The sequence below is a fragment of the Pleurodeles waltl genome, chromosome 5 (genome assembly GCF_031143425.1).
Source record: "Pleurodeles waltl isolate 20211129_DDA chromosome 5, aPleWal1.hap1.20221129, whole genome shotgun sequence".
Taxonomy (NCBI): Eukaryota; Metazoa; Chordata; class Amphibia; order Caudata; family Salamandridae; genus Pleurodeles; species Pleurodeles waltl.
The window spans coordinates 1,713,284,570-1,713,307,234 of NC_090444.1; the positions used below are offsets into that span (position 1 = coordinate 1,713,284,570).

Here is a 22,665-nt window from a genome sequence, read left to right on the forward strand (position 1 = left end):
TGAAAATCTCACTTATTCAAAATTCGAACATTCTCATAATAAAATTATCCAAAACTTGTGTAACATACACCACAGTAACCCATGCATTTATTTATTTTGTTTTTATATGCATTAATAAAGTATGTTGCCTTTTTGGAGCGCATATAAATTATTCATAATTGTATTGTATTAAAAAAATAAGATTTATGCTATGGAAACATTTGTGAATTTGGGCCTTTGGGTTTCCAATAAATTTCTCCTAAACACTTGAAACCTCTGTAGCAGGACCTGCCTCGGTTTTCAGTTGGCTACCCTGTGGTTAATGGGAGGAACATGTTATCAGTGTCCTTTTTCAAGGCTCAAGGGATCAGATAGTCCTTTTTAGTTGGAAGACAGGGACAATGATCTATACACATTTATCATTTAACCAACTGAAATTAAATAGAAGAGCAATACATTTCTCTGTTTTCCTACAGTAAATCCATTTTCGGAAGAACGAGAATCGTATGAAACTCCCTTCAACTACAGCAGTTGTGAAAACGACAAGAGTGTCATTGATTGCATTGTGTCTAACAGTCTGAATTCTACCTCAAAAAGTATAATCCTGAGGCCACTAAAAGGTAAGAAATGCTAAACTTTCATATGCATCATATACATATTTTGATTAAATTGTATTAGTTTCAGACCTTTGGAATCACATCATACACACGTTTTCTGTTAAACATAACTCAGAAATTGAAAATTAATAGTTGCATTGTGGTTAAGGCGTGAGGACTTAATGGCTGCGAAACACACATAAAGAAAATGATAAAACATTAAATTGAATTATAATGTTAAGTCAAAAATAATAGTTATTTCATATTACACAGCACTTGTCAATTCCCCTCGGTATCTCCGCACTTAAATCCACCTACTAGGTGTTAATTCCCATGGAATGGGAAATAACTGTGGAGACGCATTTTTCCTGGTGGAATTGCACACAGAATTCCCAGTTCTCTAGGCATTTAGATTCATGCTCACGTTTACCACCTGCTCTAAATGGGGAATATTTGTGAAGGGATAGACTTTTGTGTTGGCCGCCAGAAGATAAGGAAGGATGTATCTGTGCAAGATTGAGCATTACAGGCTTACAAGGGGGTTAGGAATGGGCTGGAGATAGATGCTGGACTGCACTTCTAACAGTTTTACCTGTCAGAGCACTATCTCATCCAAGCATTTAGCTCCATCTAGTACTTAATTTTGTCCGTGTTTCTGTCTGTCAAACGTATTTAAAGTCCACTCTATAAAACTTGTATCCACGTTAAATGAAAATAGATTGAGATTTTATGCGTGCCAATCTGTCTGGCTGCAAATTGTTGCAAACGTTCTTTGTTTTGTGATTAGGGTCATGTAACATTGAACTGCAGGATAAGCCCATATTTTCCATTGTCAAGCACAAAAAGTACTTTTTTGAATGCCACTGACTCCAGTATGTGCTTGTAGCATGCTTTTCCTTTAGAAAAGGGTTGCATTGTAACTTCGTCTTAAGAGTCTGTTAACAATGATGGTGATGGCTCACGTCAAAAGTGAAAAAACTGTTATTTTCATTGTGAAATGACGGCTGGTAATAGATAAGTATGTACTTGGAGTTCCGGAACATGATTTTACTCTGAATTTTCTCCATCCATGCATGGAGGAAGTTCAAACGATGAAGTCACCTCCAGATTTGACATGTCCTCCAAAAGAGGTGTGTTCATTTTCTCCATCTAACTGCGGCAATGCATTGGATCACAGTGCAAGGCACTGGTTCTGAATGAGATGCACAGCTGCTGCTCCCACAGTAGGCGATGTGTTGATTCCAAAGTGCACTGGTTCCGAGGGTGAATGCTTTGTGTCCTCCTCACCTAACAACAAGGATGCCCTGGTTCTGACTTACGCAAAGGCAAAGATGCACTTGTTCTGCTGAGGATGCTTGGGTTCTGGTTGAAGCAGCACTTCCAAGGGCACAGGTCTGGGTTGGCCCCACTTGGCAGGACAATGCTTGCAGCAAGCAAAGTCCAGGTGTCGTAGCAGGATGAGTTGAAGTCTTTGATGTCCCTGAGACTTAGAATAGGAGGAAAGCCATTAAGCCCTTGGAGTCACTCTGGGTTCAACTGATGCGGGTCCAGTACTTCTCACCCAGGCAGAACAGCAGGCAGCAGGACAACTCAGAAAGGAAAGGTAAGAGCACAGCAAGGCAACAATCCAGCCAAGCAGCAGTCCAGCAGAGTGTCAGTCCTCCCAGCCGCACAGCAACTGTTCTTCCTGGCAGAGTGGTCAAAGGTCAAGAAGTGTACTGAAGTCATGGTTTCAGAGTTCCAATACTTATACCGAGTTGTGTCTTTGAAGGTGGGAAGACTTCAAAGAAAGCTTTGAAGTGCACAGAGGTCCTCCTTTCCTGCCCTGGCTCCAGACTTACTTCAGGGGGTTATGCAGCCTTTTGTGTGTGGATAGAACACAACCTATTCAGGTGTAAGTGTGACGCTGTGACCAGCTCCTTCCTCCCATCACCCAGGATGGCCCATCAAGATACACCTAAGCTACCTTTGTGTGTGGCAGTCTAGAGGGAATACACAAAGCCCACCAGACGCCCCCCCCCCCCCCCAGATTGAACAGAGACAGGCAGCAGGCCTCTTTCTGAAAGTGGCATTTGCTAAACGGCAATTTAAAATCCAACTTCACTATAAGTTGTAATTTTAAATTGTGAGTCAAGTGACACCAAACCTGAAAAGCCTATCTCTTCACAATTGGAAATGACACCTAACAAGATGAAATAAGGTAATTCCAATGTTATCTTAAGGAAGAGTGCTGCCTTGCAGCAGTGAAAAAAGAAATTGGGAGTTTTTCAGTACCACAACATGTAAAACTTAAAATAACATGTCCTGCCTTTTAAATAAATTTCATCCTGCCCTGTGGGTCATGGAGGACCTACCTTAAAGTGACATATATGTATAAAAAGGGAAGGTTTAGGCCTGGCAAGACATTGTTTTTGCCAGGTCAGAATGTCAGTGTAAAACCGTACATACAGGCTCTGCTACGCCAGGCCTAAACCATGGTTAGAGGGCTACTTAAGGGGGTGGGACAATGAGTGTTGCAAGCCCACTAGTACCATTTAATTTACAGGCTGGGGACACATGTTGTGCATTGTATTAAGGACTTTCAATTAAATTAAATATGCCAATTGGGTTAAGCCAATAGTACTGTGTTTATTTGAGAGAGCACAAGCGCTTTACCACTAGGCAGCAGTGGTAAAGTGCACAGAGTCTTAAAGCCAGCAAAAATGAGGTCAGAATATGGAGGGAGGCAGGCAAAAATGTGGGGCAAGAACACCATAAGGATGTCAGGTTTAACACCTACAGTGGCAGAAGCAGATGCAGCCCATACCCAGGCCTACAACCCTTCTTTTGTCCCACCAAACACACTGTCCCCATCACTGTAGGTCTTTTGTTGACATTACAGTGCCAGGTCCTGTTGGAGTGTCAAGAACTGCTTGGCCGGTCTGATGTGGTTTTCATATGACACTTTGGATGCACTTCAAAAAGGCCTCCAATGTCGCAGGTAAATATTGGCTGACACTTGGGCAGGACACATATTTTGTCCCCCACCCAAGCCAGTCAGGCCCCATATCACAGCAGGCCTCTTTTTGACATTACAGTAACACAGCCTGTTTGACTGGTCTGCTGGGTTCACATTTAACATGTGGGCTGCAATTCAAAAGCAGGATGCCAAAACGATTGGTGTGTATCCTCTGCCTGATTGAGGAACGCTCAGCATTGTACCAGACATCTGTCTCTGAGTTTGTTGGGAGTACATAGACTGTCTAAAACTAGATTTTAGTGTTCAATGTGGAAGGCCACTAGGATTACAACAGTATACTCCCCACTCACACACCCCACCCCTCAGAACCCAAGTTTAGAGTAGCCAAAGACATCAACCTTCGGCCATCTTGTAAATGCACAAAGTGGATGGAGGTAGCCAGAGTAACCTTTAACAGATTGGTTAGGGTGTCCCCAGGAGTCATTACCACACACAATCTTATGACAGGCATAAGTGTGGTATAACTACCAAAGGGTTAAGCTCAGGTTTATTTAATTACTTCAGTGGTTCATCCTGACAAGGACTATGGGCCTGATTACGACCTTGGCGATCCAATGACCGCCACATTACGACTGCAGCAGTAACGTAGCGATCGGACCGTCAGCACTGCCAATTTTTGACAACACGACGGTCTGGCAGTGCAGCACTGCCCTGGAGATTACGACACCCTTCTTTGCCAGCGGTTTCATGGTGGTAACCCCGCCATGAAAAGGCTGGCAGAGTCGGGGTGGGAGGTGGCCCAGTGGGGGCCCTGCACTGCCCATGCACTTGTCATGGGCTGTGCAGGGACGCCACTGGCCAGCCCCATCTCAATGTTCACTGTCTGCAGACAGTGAACATAGCGTTGGTTGGTTGCTGGGGCACTCTACGCACTACAGCATTGCCGCCGACTCTATTATGAGCTGGAGACACTGCTGTAGACCATTTCCCGCTGGGCCAGTGGGTGGAAACTATGTTTCTGCCAGCTGACCCAGAGGGAAACTCGTAATGGCCCTGGCGGGGAGGCTGCCACACTGGCAGCAACCTACCCATCGGAACTTCAGCAGCTGACTTTTCCATCCTCCGAAGTCATACTGAGGGCCTGTGCTTATCTCCCCCCTCAACTAATAATCCTTCTGTAATCAATAAAATGCACCCAGGATTGGTTGGGAAGCTTCTGGCTTCAGGCTGTCCTTGAATCTTTGGCCATACTTTGCGGGAGGCAGGCCAAATTTGGCAATTAACATAGTTTTCATGGAGGTGTACTTTGATTGGTCCCCAAACTCGAATGTTAAAAGTGTGTCCCTCCCAAGTATTGGCATCTGTTTCTACAAACCACCAGTGCTTTTCAGGCACCCTGTCGACCTTCAGTGCAACTTCATACGCAGAAAACCGTTTGTCAATGTCATCTCACACCACATAACTAGGCACCAAGTCTGTGGATATACAAACCCTCTTGTCTCCATCAGGTACTGCAGGCAGACTGCCACCATCACTGTAGAATCAGACTGCCTGGCCTTGATGGCTACCATGTTTAGACTCAGTCAAGCGAAAGAGGTGGAGGATGCCAACAGGTGCTCGCACATCAGCAATAAGTATACCGGCTGTGAAATCAGAAAGTAGTCATATATGTGAACAAAATAGTAATGGGTGACAGGCTAGCCAAAACACCTGCCACCACAGGTGTCGGAGGGCCACACACTGAGGAGTGGGTGGTTGCCTTCCATGTCACTGATAGAGGTCTCCCCCACCTCCTCTCCAGATACCCCTGAACCCCTTGTCCTCTCCAAACCCCTCAACATTCACACCCCCTTTACACACACACACACACACACACATACACACACACACACACACATACACACATGCATACACACAGACATTCCCACATGCATCCATGCACTCATACATCCATTCACACTTGCACTTTCCTATATACGCGCAGACACTCATTCACAGAACACAACATGCACGCACTCACACCCCATACATAAACACACATTCAACATGAAACACACATCTGCATACACACACGCACATAGATTCACACACACCCACACACACACAACACCTCCACTGCCCTCCCCTGTCGGAGCACCCACTTACCTGTGTTCAGGGGGTCCTCCAGCAGGAGACGGGACGGGGCGCTGCTGACAGCAGCAGCATACGCCAGCAGAACACCGCCATGCCATATTACGGGTCATAATACGGCTGGTGTCGGTCTACTGGCGTGGCGCTGCTTCTGGCAGCAGCGCCACCTTAACACCATCCGCCGGCATGGCCACAGCCAGATTTCTGCCATTGTTCTGGCGGAAATCCAGCTGTGGTCATAATACGGCGGACCGCTGGTAATTTTTAACACTAATATCATAATGAGGGCCCAAATGTCTAAGTAAGTAAATGACAACTTTCTAAAAGTGCCATTTGCTAAACTGCAATTTAAAAAACAGCTTCACCATAATTTGTGATTTTTAATGTAAAAGAGTCCATTGACACCAAACTTGACAAGTCTATTTATTCACAATTGGCAATTGCACTTAAAAGATATAATAAGGGAATTCCAACATTATGCCATGGGAGGGATACGCCTTGCAACAGTGAAAAAATAAAGTGGGAATTTTCACTACCAACACATGTAAAACATGCCCTGCGTCTTAAATACACTTCACCCTGCCATGTGGGTCATACAGGGCCTACCTTAGGGATGGCTTACATGTATAAAAAGGGGAAGGTTTAGGCCTGGCAAGAGGTTGATTTGCATGATCGAAATGTCAGTGTAAAACTGCACATACAGGCTCTGCAATGCCAGGCCTGAACCATGGTTAGAGGGCTACTTAAGTAGGTGGCGCAATGAGTGCTTCATGCCCACTAGTAGCATTTTATTTACAGGTCCTAGGCACATGTAGTGCATTTTACTATGGACCTATAAGTAAAATAAATATGCCAAATGGGGTTAAGTCAATAATACTATATTTATATGAGAGAGCACAAGCACTTTAGCACTGGTCAGCAGCGGTAAAGTGCACAGAGTCCTAAAGTGATCAAAAACAAGGTCAGAAAATTAGAGGGAAGTTGAGGGAAGACCACTCTAAGGCTGTCAGGTCTAACATCTACTGTGTCATAAGCAGATATAGTTAACACCCAGACCTACAACCCTTCTTCTGTCCCACCAGCCAGACGGTCCCCAATCACAGTGGGTTTTTTGCTGACATCACAGTGTTAGATCCTGCTGGATTGTCAAGTACTGCTTGACAGGTCTGATGGGGTTTTCATATGACACTTTGAATGTACTTCAAAAAGGGCCCCATTGTCACAGGCAAATGTTAGCAGACACTTGAGCAGGGCACTTCTTTTGTACCCTCCCCGGAACAGCAAGTCATGCCCCATGTCACAGCAGCCTCTTTTTACCATTAAAGTTAAACAGCCTCTTTGATAAATCTGCTGGGTGTACATTTAACATTTGGGTGCAGTTCAAAAGCAAGATGCCACAACGATTTGTGTGTATCCACTTTCGGGTTGCTGAAAGCTCACCATTGTACCAAATGCCTGTCTCTGAGTTTGAAGGGAGTACAGGGACTTCCTAAAACTGGATTGTAGTGTTCAAAGTGGTATGACAATAGGATTGCAATAGTATAGTCCCCAATCAAGCACCCCACCCCTCTGACCCAAGTTAAGAGTAGCCAAAGACTTAAGACTTTGGTCATCTTGGAAATTCCCAAAGTGCGTAGAGGTAGCCACAGCAACCTTCACCTAGTTGGTTAGGGAGTCTCCAGGAGTAATTTCTGTAAGAACATAGCCTCTTTCTAGCATGGTTACCCCATGTTTGTCAGTGTGTTTGACTGTGTCTACACGGATCCTGCTAACCAAGACCCCAGTAGTTATGCTCTATCCCTATAAATTTGGTTGTTGGATACTGTTAAGACAGTATTCCTCTCAAAATTGGCATAATGGTGCCCCTTTATGAGTCCGTAGAATATGGTACCTAGGTACCCAGGGCTTTGGGGTTCCAGGGGATCCCTATGGGCTGCAGCATATCTTTTGCCACCCATAGGGAGCACATGCAAAGGCTTCTACATGACTGCCATTGCAGCCTGCGTGAAAAGGTGCATGCACCCTTTTACTGCCACTGACAATGCACCAGGTCACGTATAAGTCACCCATATTGCAGGCCTTCCAGCCCTGAAGGCAGGGTGCAGAATGCCTGCGTGTAAGGGAACCCTGCACTGGCAGAGGTTCCCCCACGACCTCCGGGACCATTTTCCCGGACTTCGTGAGTGCGGGATGCCAGGCCACACCTATGTCCTGCTCCACAATGGTAAATTCGAATATGGCCATGTTTGATATCAAACATGTAGGAATTATACCCCAATGCTTTTGTAAGCATTGTTTGTATGATCCCATGCACTCTAGGGCCTCCTTAGAGGACCCCAGCACTGCCATTACAGCCTTCTGAAGATTTCAAGGCAGCCCAAGCGGCTGCTACCTCTCAGACAGGTTTCTGCCCTCCTGTTGCTCGGCATCTTGAGCCCAGGAAGGCACAACAAAGGAATACCTATGGGAGGGGGGTGTTACACCCTCTCCCTTGGGAAATAGGTGTTACAGGCAAAGGGGGGGGTAGCCTCCCATAGCCTCTGGAAATGCTTTGAAGGGCATATATGGTGCCCACCTTGCATAATCCAGTCCAGCTTTGATGTGAAACTGGACAAAGAAAAGGGGAGTGACCACTCCCCTGTCCATCACAGGACAGTCTCTCTGGTGCTCAGACCTCCTCCAGAGGGTCCCTGGGTTTTGCCATCTTGAATTCAACTCTGGGAGCATCTGAGTGGCCAATGCAAACAGGTGATGTCAGAGCCCTCCCTTGATAGGTGCTTACCTGGTTAGGTGAACAATCCCCCTTTCAGGGTTATTTAGGGTCTCTCTTTTGGGTGGTTCTTCAGATTCAGAATACAAGACTCCAGCAGGAATCCTCTGCATCCTTTACTTCACCTTCTTACTGAAGACATTGCATCTGGACCCTCCAGGAACTCTACAAACTGCAACATTGTAACTTCAGATCCTGCCAGCAACTGCAACTGTTTCCCAGTCATGCATTCTCCGAGCACTGCCTGTCCTCAGCTTGCACCAGAAAAACAAAGGAATCTCCCTTGGGGTGAAGAGGTCACTCCCCTGCTTCTGCAGGCACCAACTGCAAGACGACCGGCCGCGTGGATCTACTCTCCTGCCAAGGTGCGTGGATTCTGCATCACAGGTGGTGGACTAAAGTGGTACCAACTGTCCTCTTTTCCAACTGTCCAACTTTGGTGGAGGTAAGAGCTTGTCTCCCCATGCAAGACAGTACCCCCGTGCACCACATGTTTGCAGCTGCCATGGCTTGTTGGCATCCTTCCAGGAAGTTCTTCATGCACTGTGCAGCTCCAGCCCCCAGCACTCTATCCTGTGGCGCACAGGTTCCTGAGTGGTTCACTGTTGACGTGGGAGCCTCTGTCGTAGTACTGCATGGGCATCTTTTGCACCTTCTTTGTCCCTGTGCTGTGGGACTCCTGTGTGTGCTATCTGGTCTTCTGTCGGCTCTCCAAGTTCCTGAGAGCCCCCTCTGACTCCTCGTCTTGGGCAGAGTCCACCAGGTCCCTCCTGGTCCCAGGTAGCACAATTTTCTGCTAACCGCGAGTGTTGCGTGTGCCAAGGCTTGTTGGCAGAATCCAGTGACACAAACCAGACTGCAATCTTTCATCTGGCATGGCACACCATTTGCACCAACCAAGGACCCGACTCCATCTTCTTGGGAGCAACCCTGACTGTTCTTCTGCAAAGGTGGTTCTTCTTTTGCACCTTCATCCAGGTTAGCAGGGGCTCCTGTTCTCCCTGGACTCTTCTGTGCTTCTTGGACTTTGTCCCCTTCTTCCACAGGTCTTCAGGTCTAGGAATCCACTGTTGGTGTCTTGCATTCTCTTCTGGTTCTTGCATAATCTTCTTTTTTGTGTTCTTGTGTGTTCTAGGAAAGTTACTGTGATTTACTCCTGCTTTCCGGGGCTCTGGGGTGGGTTCTATTGCTTACCTTTGGTGTTTTTCTAATATTCCCAGCGTCCCTCTACACTCTACACCTGCCTAGATGGGAAACTGGCATTAACATTCCACTTTCTTTGTATATGGTTTGTGTTCCCCCAGGCACATTTCTAACCATTGTGATTTTCACTAATTGCACTGTTTTTTGTTTTCCTGCATATGTCTGCATACTAGTGCATATAATTTGTGTATTACTTACCTCCTAAGGGAGTACAGTCTCTATGGCATTTTTGGTATTTGATTCACCTAAATAAAGTACCTTTATTTTTGTAACACTGAGTATTTTCTTTAATGTGCGTGAGTACTGTGTGACTGCAAGGAGATTGCATGAGCTTTGCATGTCTCCTAGTTAGGCCTTGGCTGCTCATCCACACTACCCCCAAGAGAGCCTGGCTTCTAGAAACGTCCTACATTTCACTAATAAGGGGTAACTGGGCCTGGTATAAGGTGTGCTAGACAGGAATGCTGTCTTAGCAAGGCCAGAGCAGGGCAAAACATTTGTCCCCATGGGTCTAAGAGAGGACGGGGTTACTGTCCCACTTGGGTTAGAGCAGGACAGGGTTGCTGTCCTAAAGGCTCTACATTTGGACAGGGTTGCTGTCCTATGTTTTTAGAGGTAGTGTAGGGGTGCTACACTAAGGTTTCTTTGGGAGGGCTGGGGGGTTGCTCCAAATCTACTAAAATAGGACAGGTATGCTTGTCTGTTTTAGTGCTTACACAGAGAGGGACTTTTACCTCTGGGAGTTCAGCTGTGGTAGCTGTTGACTCCTTTAGTACAGGTTCCACCCTAGGAGAGTTATCTTCCACCACAGGAATAGTATCCTTAGTGGTAGGGTGATACCCTTTTTACCTGTGGGCGAGGAGGATCTTTCTCTTCTTTGCTTCGAAGCAATTTCTTAGGTATGCCCAGCATGGATGCATGGGTCATAAACTCTGCTTCAGCCCAACCTGAAGCCTCTTGGTCATTTCCTAAGAGACAGTCTACAGGTCAGCTAGGGGACACCACCACCTGCTTAGGGCCAGTAACGCCACATCAACTAAGTTGCATTACAGCTAAGGGAAGATACTGAGTGGAGTTGTTCAGTGGAGTTGTTGACATCAGTAACCTGGTACTTCTATCCAAGGAGGTGTTGTGCAGGTGACACCAGGTTTTCAGTCACTAAAGTGATACTTGCACCTGTGTCTCTGTAGGCATGGGCCTCAACACTATTTATTTCCATTGACCGCTTGTACTTATCCTTGTTAAGATGACAAGCAGCCAAGGTGGTAAGGCCAATGCCACCAGGTGAGACGGAAACTGTCTTGGGGGTTTCTATATCTACCCCAGTTTCTATGATGGACCCAAAAGTGAACCCAACCACACCTTTGCTTTGTCTGTTGCCAGTAGTCCCAACACTATTACTACTACTAGTAGGGACACTAGAAGTTGAAGTGGGTGTAGTAGTGGTGGTAGGCTCAGGGGCGTTACCTGGACAGGACGTGTCCCCTGGCCTATGTCCTTAACTCTGCAAAAGATTATACAAGCCCTCAGAGTCAGAGACTTTGCTGCCATGTACCCAGCCTTCCAAAGTTTTGACAGAACAGTTCACAAAATCAACCCAATCCTGTAAGGTTTCCTTTTTGGTTTCTCTGAATTTTATTTTGTACTGTTCTGTGGTGCGCCCAAAACCATCTATGAGTACATTCTGAAGGATAATGCAATTGTCTGAGTCTTCCTCCCTGACAGTGAAGAGTCTGTTCCTCCCCTTATCAAAGAAGAACAAACAGAGAATAGCAGCCCGCTGCCTTTGAGGGACCCTCTGAACTTTACAGTCCCTTTCAAGTGTAGCAAACCACTTTTGAATGTCACCTGCAACCTTGTATGGGGGAACAAATTTATGTAAGTTTCTTGAGTCATTGGTGTCCTCCCTGACTCCATAACTCCTGAAACTGCTGCTGCCACTGCCGCATAGGCTCTCATTATCCTAATGAGACTACTGGATTTTTGGGCGGCAAGATCGTTCACGGTGTGGGGGACTAAGTCTGACCCACGGCGAAGGACCCTTGTCACCCCAAATGCGGATTGAACTCCGGCTAACTAGCAGTGCCTTATCTCTCCCAAAGGGAAGAGACAATTGGGCAGCCGAGCGCATGACATCTTGGTGCTTCCCAGGGAAGTCGTGGTCACTCAGGTCACAACCAGTTCTCTCATACACAGTGTGGTCTCATATATAAATGACAAAGGCAGTTTTAGTTTTAAAGATTGGTTTAATAAAACAACTGCATTTTAGATAACAAGGTGTGAGCCGCAATAACCAGAACCATACAACACAGTAAGATTGAAATAGGAACGAGGAGAGTGAAACATAAGAATAATGCTATCATAGTGCAACTAGATTACGTTCTCTCTTTAAGTTATATTTTGAGCACATCATGTGAAGCTCTAAGCCTGCCTTTCAGGTTCCCCCGGAAGGACATCAACCCTCATACCTGAGCAAAAGCCTGTGATCTGGATCAGCATCTGCAACAGGGCAGTCAGCATCTAGTTGTGGTTTCCTGGTCGGAATTGAGGTACTGGGTTTTTCAGAACCGGTACTGATCCGGTAACCCAGCGGTGCCAGGGTACACCCAAAGACCTCGGGTACTTTCCTGATTCAGACCACAGAAACTCAGAGTCTTCTAGGTGAAGTCAAAGATCGAATTTATTGGCTGCAGCCAAGTAATAAGCGTCCTAGAAGTACAACAGCACGGTTTGTATGTTCTCAGGAGACTGTGTTTCAATGCAAAGTCAGGTTTCCTTATATACAGTTTTTTAAGCTTCAGGCAAACATTCTTGACATTTTGGTTGGTCATTCACATGTTTTCACTACAAAGGAAAAAACAGTGTCATGATGAAACCTCATATTTCATGTCATCCAACCCATAATAAATTACCCGGCAAGGCCTAGTATTTTACATCAGATAAGTGTGGACCCCCAATAAAAACGGGCACCTCCCCCTCGTAAAGTAAGAAGAAGAAAAGAGCAGGTGCAGGTGTGAGCAAGATTAGGCAGGGTGTGTGAGCGATAATAAGGGTTTTATGGCATGGTGTGCCTTGATGCTATCTGATTCGGCCACTGGGAGAGGGACTGACCAAGCAGGTTTGGCCTGAGGCAATGGTTCCAGCTTGCCCAGGTCAGAGAAAAGTCAATCAAGGTGTACGTGTCCTTGGAATCAAATCTGACTGTATAATAAGCCTATGTGAGGGCAACTTTTAAAAATGGCTGCCGTGTATAAAATGGGAGCCACGAGTGCAGGACGAAAATGGCGATTTCGAGGTGAAAACGCTGCTGGAATTGAGCGAAAATGCTCATGCTTAGTGTACTAGTCATTATCGGTCTTTTGATACTAAAATCGTACTGCTGTGGCAAAGTAAATTACATGGGTCCAGAATTTTTAGAACCACAAACCCTCCTTTTGCCCTTACATAGGCAATAAACCTATTCTCATGCTAATCTGAGTCCAGGTCTATGTTTATAAGGCCATGGAGATTTAGCTGAAGCAAAATTCTAGTACTTGGTAACTCTCTCTGGACAGGTCTCCTCGAACATGAAGTAGCACAAAAGGCCACATATGGCAGGACAAAATAAGGAATACCTCTATCTGCAGTAGGTGGCATAAGATCACACACCCAACAATTAGTGATGTTCACTACTAACTAGTGTTGATGCAGAAGCTGTACAAAAGAATTGCTTACGAATTCTGATCTTCTAACCTGCTCATGTTCAGGAAAAGGGTGAAAAGAGTGCAAAGAAACAATAGTAGGAAAAGACATAGGTTGGGAAGTGGGTGCAGAAGTCAATTGAGTAGAGAAAAACAATCCCACCCATAAATGACAACGTCATGTTTAAAAGACACTAGAAAACACGTTATTAAGAACATATAGACAACGGGAGAAAGTAGTGACCACTATTACAAATGAAATAATAATTTTTCACAACCCTAACCAAAAAGCAAATCCTAAAATTATCTAGTAACATTTTTAGGGCTCCTCTGCATTTCAGTAATTTTTGTATGTTCAGGTGGAACAGTGGTGACTCTCATCAATGCTCTAAGGTGAAAAGGGGGTACTCTTTCCACAGAAAATGGACTTTATTCAGCTTTTACTAAACAGAATAGTACTTTAAAACAATGCCAGCAAAACAATCAGTCTCCTAACACCTAGTCTATACAATCACACGGAAACCTCTTGTGAAACCAACTATGCCCAGAGTCCGTTCAAAAAGCCTCTCTGGCAGGCTTCTATTGTCCATCAAATTTTCTTTTGTTGTTTTCTTTCGCATGGGCCTCTCAATTCAGGCCTCTTCGTGAGAAAAGTATTGCTTAGTTGGAGTGCCCTCCTGGCAAACACCCACAGCTCACTCGAAAGTCTCAATGTCTTAAAGCAATGCACCAGTGTCTCTCCTCTGTGGCAGACACTACAAACAATGTGCTCTTCATTGATCAAGGGCACAAATCATCTCGTGCAGACCCAAGCACCATTAATTGGGAAATAGCTCAAGCTCAGCAGCACTTTCAGACTCCAACACTCATTATTTAGTGTCAGAGGACGCTCAAGCTGCTCTTTCATGGGCACCACAATATAGTGCCTTTTTCCAAACTTGAAATCTCCGGTGCACTGCCCTTCTTCCGTTGGAGCAAAGAAAAGAGGGTGTGTGGCCAAAACTCAGGCCAAGGGGCTCAAGGGATTGCACACTGTCAGAGGTTACCAGCACATGACAGGTAGAGAAATGAAACCTCAAAACAGCTCTGCCATCAACAACAGGAATCCTTCTCTTTAGCTCCTTTATACTGAAACTTTGGCTCTGCGATGTCCAACGCCGTCTGATGGAGCAAGTACGATACCATGCGCTGGCGATCGCTGTCCAGCTTTGCTACTTTCTGGGTGCTGAGACTGTAGGGCCAAGACGTCCGTCTTTCATCTGTAGCTGTCACTGATGGGAATTAGGCTTAAATCAATGTCCTGCAGGTTATTATGACTTGATACCCGCAGAATCTAGTGACGTAGGAAATGTGCCACAGTTGTCAGTTTCCTTCAATTTGGTAAAAAAACAGTTCATGGTTTTTAACAAGGGGACTGCAAGCAGGTGGTCTGCAATCTTCAAAGGAGTAGCCATACACCATGGGCATAAAATACAAAGACAAAGGCAGAAGGGCAAAACAGGGTCTCCAGCATCTTTAATTGGGTTCTCTCCATTATTCTCTGCCATCTATAGCTACATGAGAATTCTATCTGAATGGATTTCCTCACACAGTGGCATTGTCTAATGGGGTAAACACATATTTTCCTCAATGATTAAGTCTAGGTGTTCCTCCTTACCTTAGAACATCTCAATAGAGAAATCACATGATACCGATTATCAGGGACATGTAGAAACCTTCCTTTAAAAACTGTGCATCAGGTGCACTATGCAATACACAGGCTAATAGTCAAATGTGCAAACAAAAAGACAAGAACTAGAGGGTCCTGATATTTGCATGATTAGGACACATCTGATCCCACCAAAAATTAAAGTAGCAGGAACAGAAGGGAACCGAAAACCAAATTAAAATAGACATTGAAAATTCGTCATGTTCAAAAAGGTAAACATAAGATATCTCCTATTGAAATGGAAAACTTGTCTTACTATAATATTGAGTCAGTTAACCAGTCTATTGCTACCCTGACAGTCAGGCTGTAAAACATTGAAGCAGGCCTAAGGCAAATTCTTGAAAACCAGTCTGGTCATACCAAAGGGAATTATACATAACATGGGGGTCCCTGGTACATCACTGCAGTCTGGAAATGTGAACCTGAACAATACATCAATAATAATAAAAGGGCTGACTGGTGAAAGGAATTCGAAAAAGAGAAATGGGACTAGGACATAGCTAAAATCTCAATAACTAAGCATGATGCGACATTGGTCAGGGGAAGTAACAAAAGAAAAAATCTATAGGAAGAACAAAAAAAATTATTTGGGTGATAGTCAGGCATGTGACACAACACCGAGAGTACAGGTGATACACAAAGGCCAAAGTTACACAAATTTTAACTCTACCGTTGGCGAATACACCATATACGGTACTCCTAGCTAATGTTTCAGTTCCTTCTTCAGGAAAAAATGAAAACCTGGTTTTCTTTTAAGGAACGAAAACCATATGCTACTTAGGAAACAGAACATCATTAACTAATGTAATATAGAAATTAGGCCACCTTGAGTCACAGATCTATAATTTCATCCTTAGGTCCAATCAAGGCTACATAAATGTAGGGCTGCCTGTTCCTTTAAGGGAAGGGGCAGTAACGTGACTAACTGCATGTGACACACTTTGATCCTGTATATCTCTTTTTATTTTCCTTCAATACCATTATAGCCAAATAGACATGCACTGGTGAAGTGTTGTCTCTTATGTTCACAGCATGAAATATCATTATTTGTGGAATTTAGTAACCAGAACAAGTTCAACCAACTGTTGTGTAGCGATGCGCATCGTCATGACCATCCCCTCACAACACAGGGGAGCTTGTAATAGTATCAAAAGCAGCAACAAACATGCAAAAAACAAATAAAAAATAATAAAAACGCACAAAATGTCAAGCCATCAGATATACTTGCTGTGTCTCAAGCACAAAAAGCATAGACAAAACAATAGCATGTGTGAATAAGCGGTGACACACAACACCATGTCATGTACTTTATGCACTGTAAACCTGCAGCCCAAAACCCAATATTTGGGCCTGTTTAATTTGTCAGGTTTAAAATCCTTACCCTCCTTTTGACAGTAGATCACCAGGCAATGGAAATCTGCTGTCAAATATAACTTTACTGTTTCTCTTCTAACATACAGGACCAGCAAGAACAATTCATGATAGGACCAAATACATGAAAATAAATTTCCATTACTTAACTGTTACCCTCTTGTCAGTTACTTCGCAACATCAAGCCACCTTAGTTTTACCTTTCTAAAAGTAAAAATTGTTACACTGACACTCCATATTAATTTGGCACCTACAATTTCCACTGTGAAAAATAAGTCTTAATTGGCAAATCGTTCTCATTAAGGCAAGTAGCCTTCAAAATTTTAGAAAACGGCTGCATCTTATTTTCTGTCTAAGACTTAATGCAACACTTCGTTTTCTGTCAAATAAAAGCAACTAGCAGGCATCATTTATTTTTTTTAGAGCGGAGACACAAATGTATCAGTTCTGCAGAGCATTTAACATGATGTTGGGACTTTCGAAGAAACCCCTTTTTTTTATATTTTCCCTTTGGAATTAAGTTCTTTAATTGTATTGATATTCTTCTGGAGAAACCAGAAATCCCACTTTTAGAGGCCCGTAGGGTCATTCTGCATTTCACAGAGACAAGGCCCTAATTTAAAAGGTCACAAGTGTTAACATGACAGCCTCCTCCATTGTTTATGGGAAAACTAAAGATAGCATCTCAGCAGCGTGACTTGAGCCAGCCTCTGTAGCTCTCCTAGCTTCTGCCACTCTGAATCTGTCAAAGACAGTAGGCCTTCCTATTTTCCTTCTAACCTGCAATAATTCACTCTATTTAAAAAATAATAATTTTTCCTTTTTAGGCGCTAATTTTTTTTTATCTCTATTTCCAGATTATTAAACTACATTTACTGTGAATAATTCACAAACCTTAATAACACACATACCAGTTGTTAGAATAAATGCTTGTTGCAATCCCATGCAATGGTACATATTTCATCAACCTCCAATGAATGAACGTCTCAGTAGGCCCAGCTGAAGTTAGAACCTTCAACCTTGATATTAAAACAAGCCTTTGTACTGGCACATTGACTCATTGAATCATAAGAAGGCACAACCTGCAAATATATATCAAACCTAAATGTATGCATTTACTGAAGCCTGAGACACTTTAAAAAGTACTCTGAATGAAAGAAAATGCAGTTCATAGGTTGGAGTTCCAATCGGAGGAACCGGACATGAGTCCTCCAACCGGGAGTCCCTTTTACAACCAAGACAAAACAAATTTCCAAGTCTGCTAAGACCAGGCATCTTCGCTCACTAGTCTAGCTTCAAACTTCAAAGGATTATCGTTTACGATAGTCTCGTGAATACACGAGTCCTTCGGCTTTGGTACTTGCAAGTTCAAATCAAAGTGATCCCGAAGGGATACCAAACCAAATGTCCAACTAAGGACCAAACCAAGTGTCCAACTAAGGACTGGGAGACGCTCCACTTATACTTAACTGAAAATATCGATGACGTCAACAGAAGACTCGTCTTATCGTTTCGCTCTACCAAACATCAAGGGTCCAAATAAGGGCGATAGCCAGGGCAGCAGTCCTTCGTAGCCGTCGGGAAGCGGGGAACCTCGCAGCAAAGACTTTCGGACCACGTTGACATGCAGGGGTCGATGAAGTGGCGGTCTTCCTCCAGAATTTTCACACGAAGCTCCCCACGGACCTCAGGCTTGGACCGGTACCGCTGGTATCGCCCCACGTTGGGCGCCAACTGAGGTACTGGGTTTTTCAGAACCAGTACTGATCCGGTAACCCAGCGGTGCCAGGGTACACCCAAAGACCTCGGGTACTTTCCTGATTCAGACCACAGAAACTCAGAGTCTTCTAGGTGAAGTCAAAGATCGAATTTATTGGCTGCAGCCAAGTAACAAGCGTCCTAGAAGTACAACAGCACGGTTTGTATGTTCTCAGGAGACTGTGTTTCAATGCAAAGTCAGGTTTCCTTATATACAGTTTTTTAAGCTTCAGGCAAACATTCTTGACATTTTGGTTGGTCATTCACATGTTTTCACTACAAAGGAAAAAACAGTGTCATGATGAAACCTCATATTTCATGTCATCCAACCCATAATAAATTACCCGGCAAGGCCTAGTATTTTACATCAGATAAGTGTGGACCCCCAATAAAAACGGGCACCTCCCCCTCGTAAAGTAAGAAGAAGAAAAGAGCAGGTGCAGGTGTGAGCAAGATTAGGCAGGGTGTGTGAGCGATAATAAGGGTTTTATGGCATGGTGTGCCTTGATGCTATCTGATTCGGCCACTGGGAGAGGGACTGACCAAACAGGTTTGGCCTGAGGCAATGGTTCCAGCTTGCCCAGGTCAGAGAAAAGCCAATCAAGGTGTACGTGTCCTTGGAATCAAATCTGACTGTATTATAAGTCTATGTGAGGGCAACTTTTCGAAATGGCTGCCGTGTATAAAATGGGAGCCACGAGTGCAGGACGAAAATGGCGATTTCGAGGTGAAAACGCTGCTGGAATTGAGCGAAAATGCTCATGCTTAGTGTACTAGTCATTATCGGTCTTTTGATACTAAAATCGTACTGCTGTGGCAAAGTAAATTACATGGGTCCAGAATTTTTAGAACCACAGAATCTCCCTCTTACGTGTACCAGGACTAGAAAGTGTTTTTATAACTAACTGACCGGTGTTCTAAGAAATGTCCCTACGTAAGAATGTGTACTTTTTTCGAACCCTAAAGACTAAACTTCTACCACGTCTATCGGCAATGCACCAGACTGTATCCTTGACTGAAGCACAGAGCGAGCAAGAATGTAAACAGTGTGATAGAAGAAAATAAAACAAGACTGTGAAACTGGTTATTGTAAAATAACAGTGCAAGGCTAAACAGAATGCATCTAGGGCAAAGTGCACAGAGGCCTAATACTTTAAGCAAACGCGCAGAAAGCTACATTAAAAATGGCTACACTACACCCTCCCCTTGTCGGTAGAAAGTGGTTTAAGCCGAAGCTAAAAGTGCCCTAATTTAAAACATCATTAAAAACCTACAGAATTTCAACAAGAGGACACCAAAGCACAGTAATCCTCAATTTAAAAATAAGCATGTGGCGAAATGCCGAATTCATATAACAGTGTCAATTTAGAACACATTCAATTCAAACAGTGGTCATGGAAAGCAGGAGATTCTCCACTTCGGTAGATGAACAAACCGGAAAGTCCACACCAAAACTATCAAGGAGCGGGTGTGTTCCAAAGCTCCAGTGTCAACCAGGGTGACATCCAGTACAAAGCCTGTGAACGAGTTAATCTCAACTTCCTCCAGGAAGGGTATCTCGTAATCAGCCTCTCTAAGCAAACGCAGCCGCAGCGCGCATGTCTGGTAATGAGCCTTCATCAGGAACATCAACAGATCAGCATCAACCACTTTGAGGCGTTGCAGTGAGAGACAGACGTCTAGTGCATGTTCTAAATCGCACCAACAGCACCGAAACACGGGCTGCACAAAATCCAAAACCGGTCTGAATGACAGAGACCAGTCACACTCCAAATGTTCCAGAAGTGTTGCTCCAAAGTGCTGCATCATGCATTCACGACGCAGCTGCGCTGATGGCAGCGCCCACATTCGTCCTTGTTAGGGCGGGACAGCCATTGTGGAAAAACAACAGCAACAGCAAAATGCTGGCTAATAAGGCATTAGTTATCGGAAATCCCCCCAAAATGCTTCCGAAAATTGAATGAATAGCCGAAGGTATTAAACCGAATATGGAAGAGAAGGTGTGAACGAAACCAACACCAACGGCTTTGAAAAAATGTGCTAATCCAGCCGTGCTGGAAGCATTAAATATTCGTCCCATGAGTTCACCAAAGTGGCTCGGAAAGTTGGTATTTAACAGGGACTGTATTTCCGTTGATGACCTTGCCACCTGAAGTGCGTAGGTCTCGCGTGCAGATGTAAGGGCCACATGTTTCTGAAACAATAAAGCCTTTAGTCTACTTAACTTGTCGAAATTCACCTTGGAAGTAGCAATGTGAGGCCAGATGTCTGCTACCTCCCTAAATTTAGTGGGGGGAAACAACACACTCCTGCAGCAAGTAACGACCTTAGTGACCGAAACAACGTAAACTATTCCGGCCCGCATGCCACAACAGTCTTCACTATTGAGGAGGACGCAGCTGCCGTTTGAAAGCACGTGGAATGCGCGTTTAATTAAGTGGACCGGAACTCCCTGACTAAAGTCTCGTATTCACTACCGCTAAGAAAGACCTCTTTCATGCCATTGAGGCATTTGTACAAGAAGGGTAGTGCCCACACCTCATGGATGTAACTATCTTCCAACTTCTCATATCTGCCTACTGGAACATGTTTCAGACAAGAAGTTAACTGTAACGTAGAAATAGGCAGATTAATAATCCTGTGTATCAACCACTCTGCAGAGGGGATCTCAGCCACGGTAAAAGGCAATCTTTCTAATTTCTCAATGTTGAGCATGACATAAGTCGCCTCCTTCTTAGCCATTAGTTGTTGTTGTTGCGTTAAATTAAAGTGAAAAAATATCTCCCTGGCACTGATGTGCTGCCACGGAACGCGACCCGCCTTCAATGTCTGAAGTGTCCAACCCAACTGCATAATAGACCTAGTTTGACTTTGTCCATGATATAAAGAAGACATATCAGATCGTATTATGTCTATAGCAGAAGAAACAATGTTGTTAATCGTATATATTTGGTCGGACAAGGTGTGAATTCCATTATCCACAACAGCTAATGCCTTTTTCAAATTTTCCTGATCTATCTGCCTTAACTGGGCTGCAGCCTCCTGCTGGGAAAGTTTCCATATTTCATTGGATACTTCATACAAGAAACGCTTCCTACGTGGTGTCTTTGGGCCTGGCAAAAAATCTTGTAAGTCAGTGTTATTAGACAGGAGAGCGAGATATGTCTTAACTGCATCTAGCGAGGATGATTTGGCACAATTTTCCCACACTATACGTAGTAATTATTTCAGCATGTTCTGGTGATATATAGCGAGGGTCAGACCTACTCGTCTGGAAACCCCCCGAGGAGGTGACAAAAGGTTGATGACACTCGTTGGTGTCTATGGTCCACAATAACCACCCGCCTGGACGTGTCAATGAAGTGTTAAATGTACCATTCTGGACCCAGTCTGTAAGCTCACTAAAAGTGGCATTTATGTATTTCTGCCAGTTATTAATATTTGCAGGGACAGGTATACTAGGCATATTCAATTCTCTGATTGTTGCTAAGCCTAAACAGCTAGTCTGTTGTACTGTTTCATTTAAAAAAAAAAAAACATTTGGACAGGAATGAGACATGCTCTAAACAATGTTTCTCTACCCTTTATCTGCCAATGTTTTGTTCCCCAAACATTTTTCAAATCAATATTATTTGACCAATATTCATAACCCTCAATTGACAGTCGGGAGACAAAAGAATCAGAGTATATGAATTTTGTATTAGTCAACAACATTTGTTTATCTTCAGACGGAGTTAACCTAAAATAATATGACTTAGCATTCATTTGGTGATGCCCAGAAAAATACGTAAATTTGTCAGAATAAGTTTTGGAACTCCCTTGCGGGGGGTTGGGCAATGTTCCCATTGTGTATAGTCAAATATCGTTTTTGGACTACTTGCTTTATGTATAAAATGGTGCCCATAATAATTATAGCAAAACATTTCACCATAATTGTCTTTAAACTGGTATACATCTTCAGTTTCATAGACAGTATAATATTGTAAGTCTTTCATCATAGAATCAACTGTCTTCACATCCCAATCATCAGATACAATGCCTGGTATTACTGTATCATTCATAGATAACTTTAGGACATACGGTATTTGAATTATCTCAGTGGGACCATATATATCAAACATTACTTTATCCCACACAATCCCATCCGGAATCGGTACTGCAGAAATGTTCACAAAGGACAAGTCTCTTCGAACCCTATGTGATGAAAAATGTGGCTTCAACACCTCCTCCACCTGTTCAACAGCTGATCTCTCAGGAAGAAAATGACCATGTATCAACAGAAAAAAGGTAATTACAAACCCTACCCAAAGAAAAAATGCTAACATAGTCAATAAGAGCAACAGATAGTTCCATGAAAAACAAAATACGTATCTTTAAGCCAACACATCAGCTTACGTGGACCTGACAAGTCAGTAGTTGAAGAGGCAAACAAGTCTGATAGACCATCATCGTTGTTGGCAAAGTAACCAGAGGCAGGTCGTGGAAAAAGTTTTGTCGTATTCAATGGAGGA

General features: G+C 43.9%; 1 protein-coding gene across 1 annotated transcript in view; it reads left to right on the forward strand.

Moving 5' to 3' along the window:
* LOC138296694 (adhesion G protein-coupled receptor F5-like) overlaps positions 1–22,665 on the forward strand; it is a 1,174,222-nt gene that overhangs the window by 788,889 nt on the left and 362,668 nt on the right. Inside the window, exon 14 of the mRNA XM_069236066.1 lies at positions 456–599. Coding sequence (XP_069092167.1) covers positions 456–599 — 144 coding nt within the window. The remainder of the gene's footprint in view (positions 1–455; positions 600–22,665) is intronic.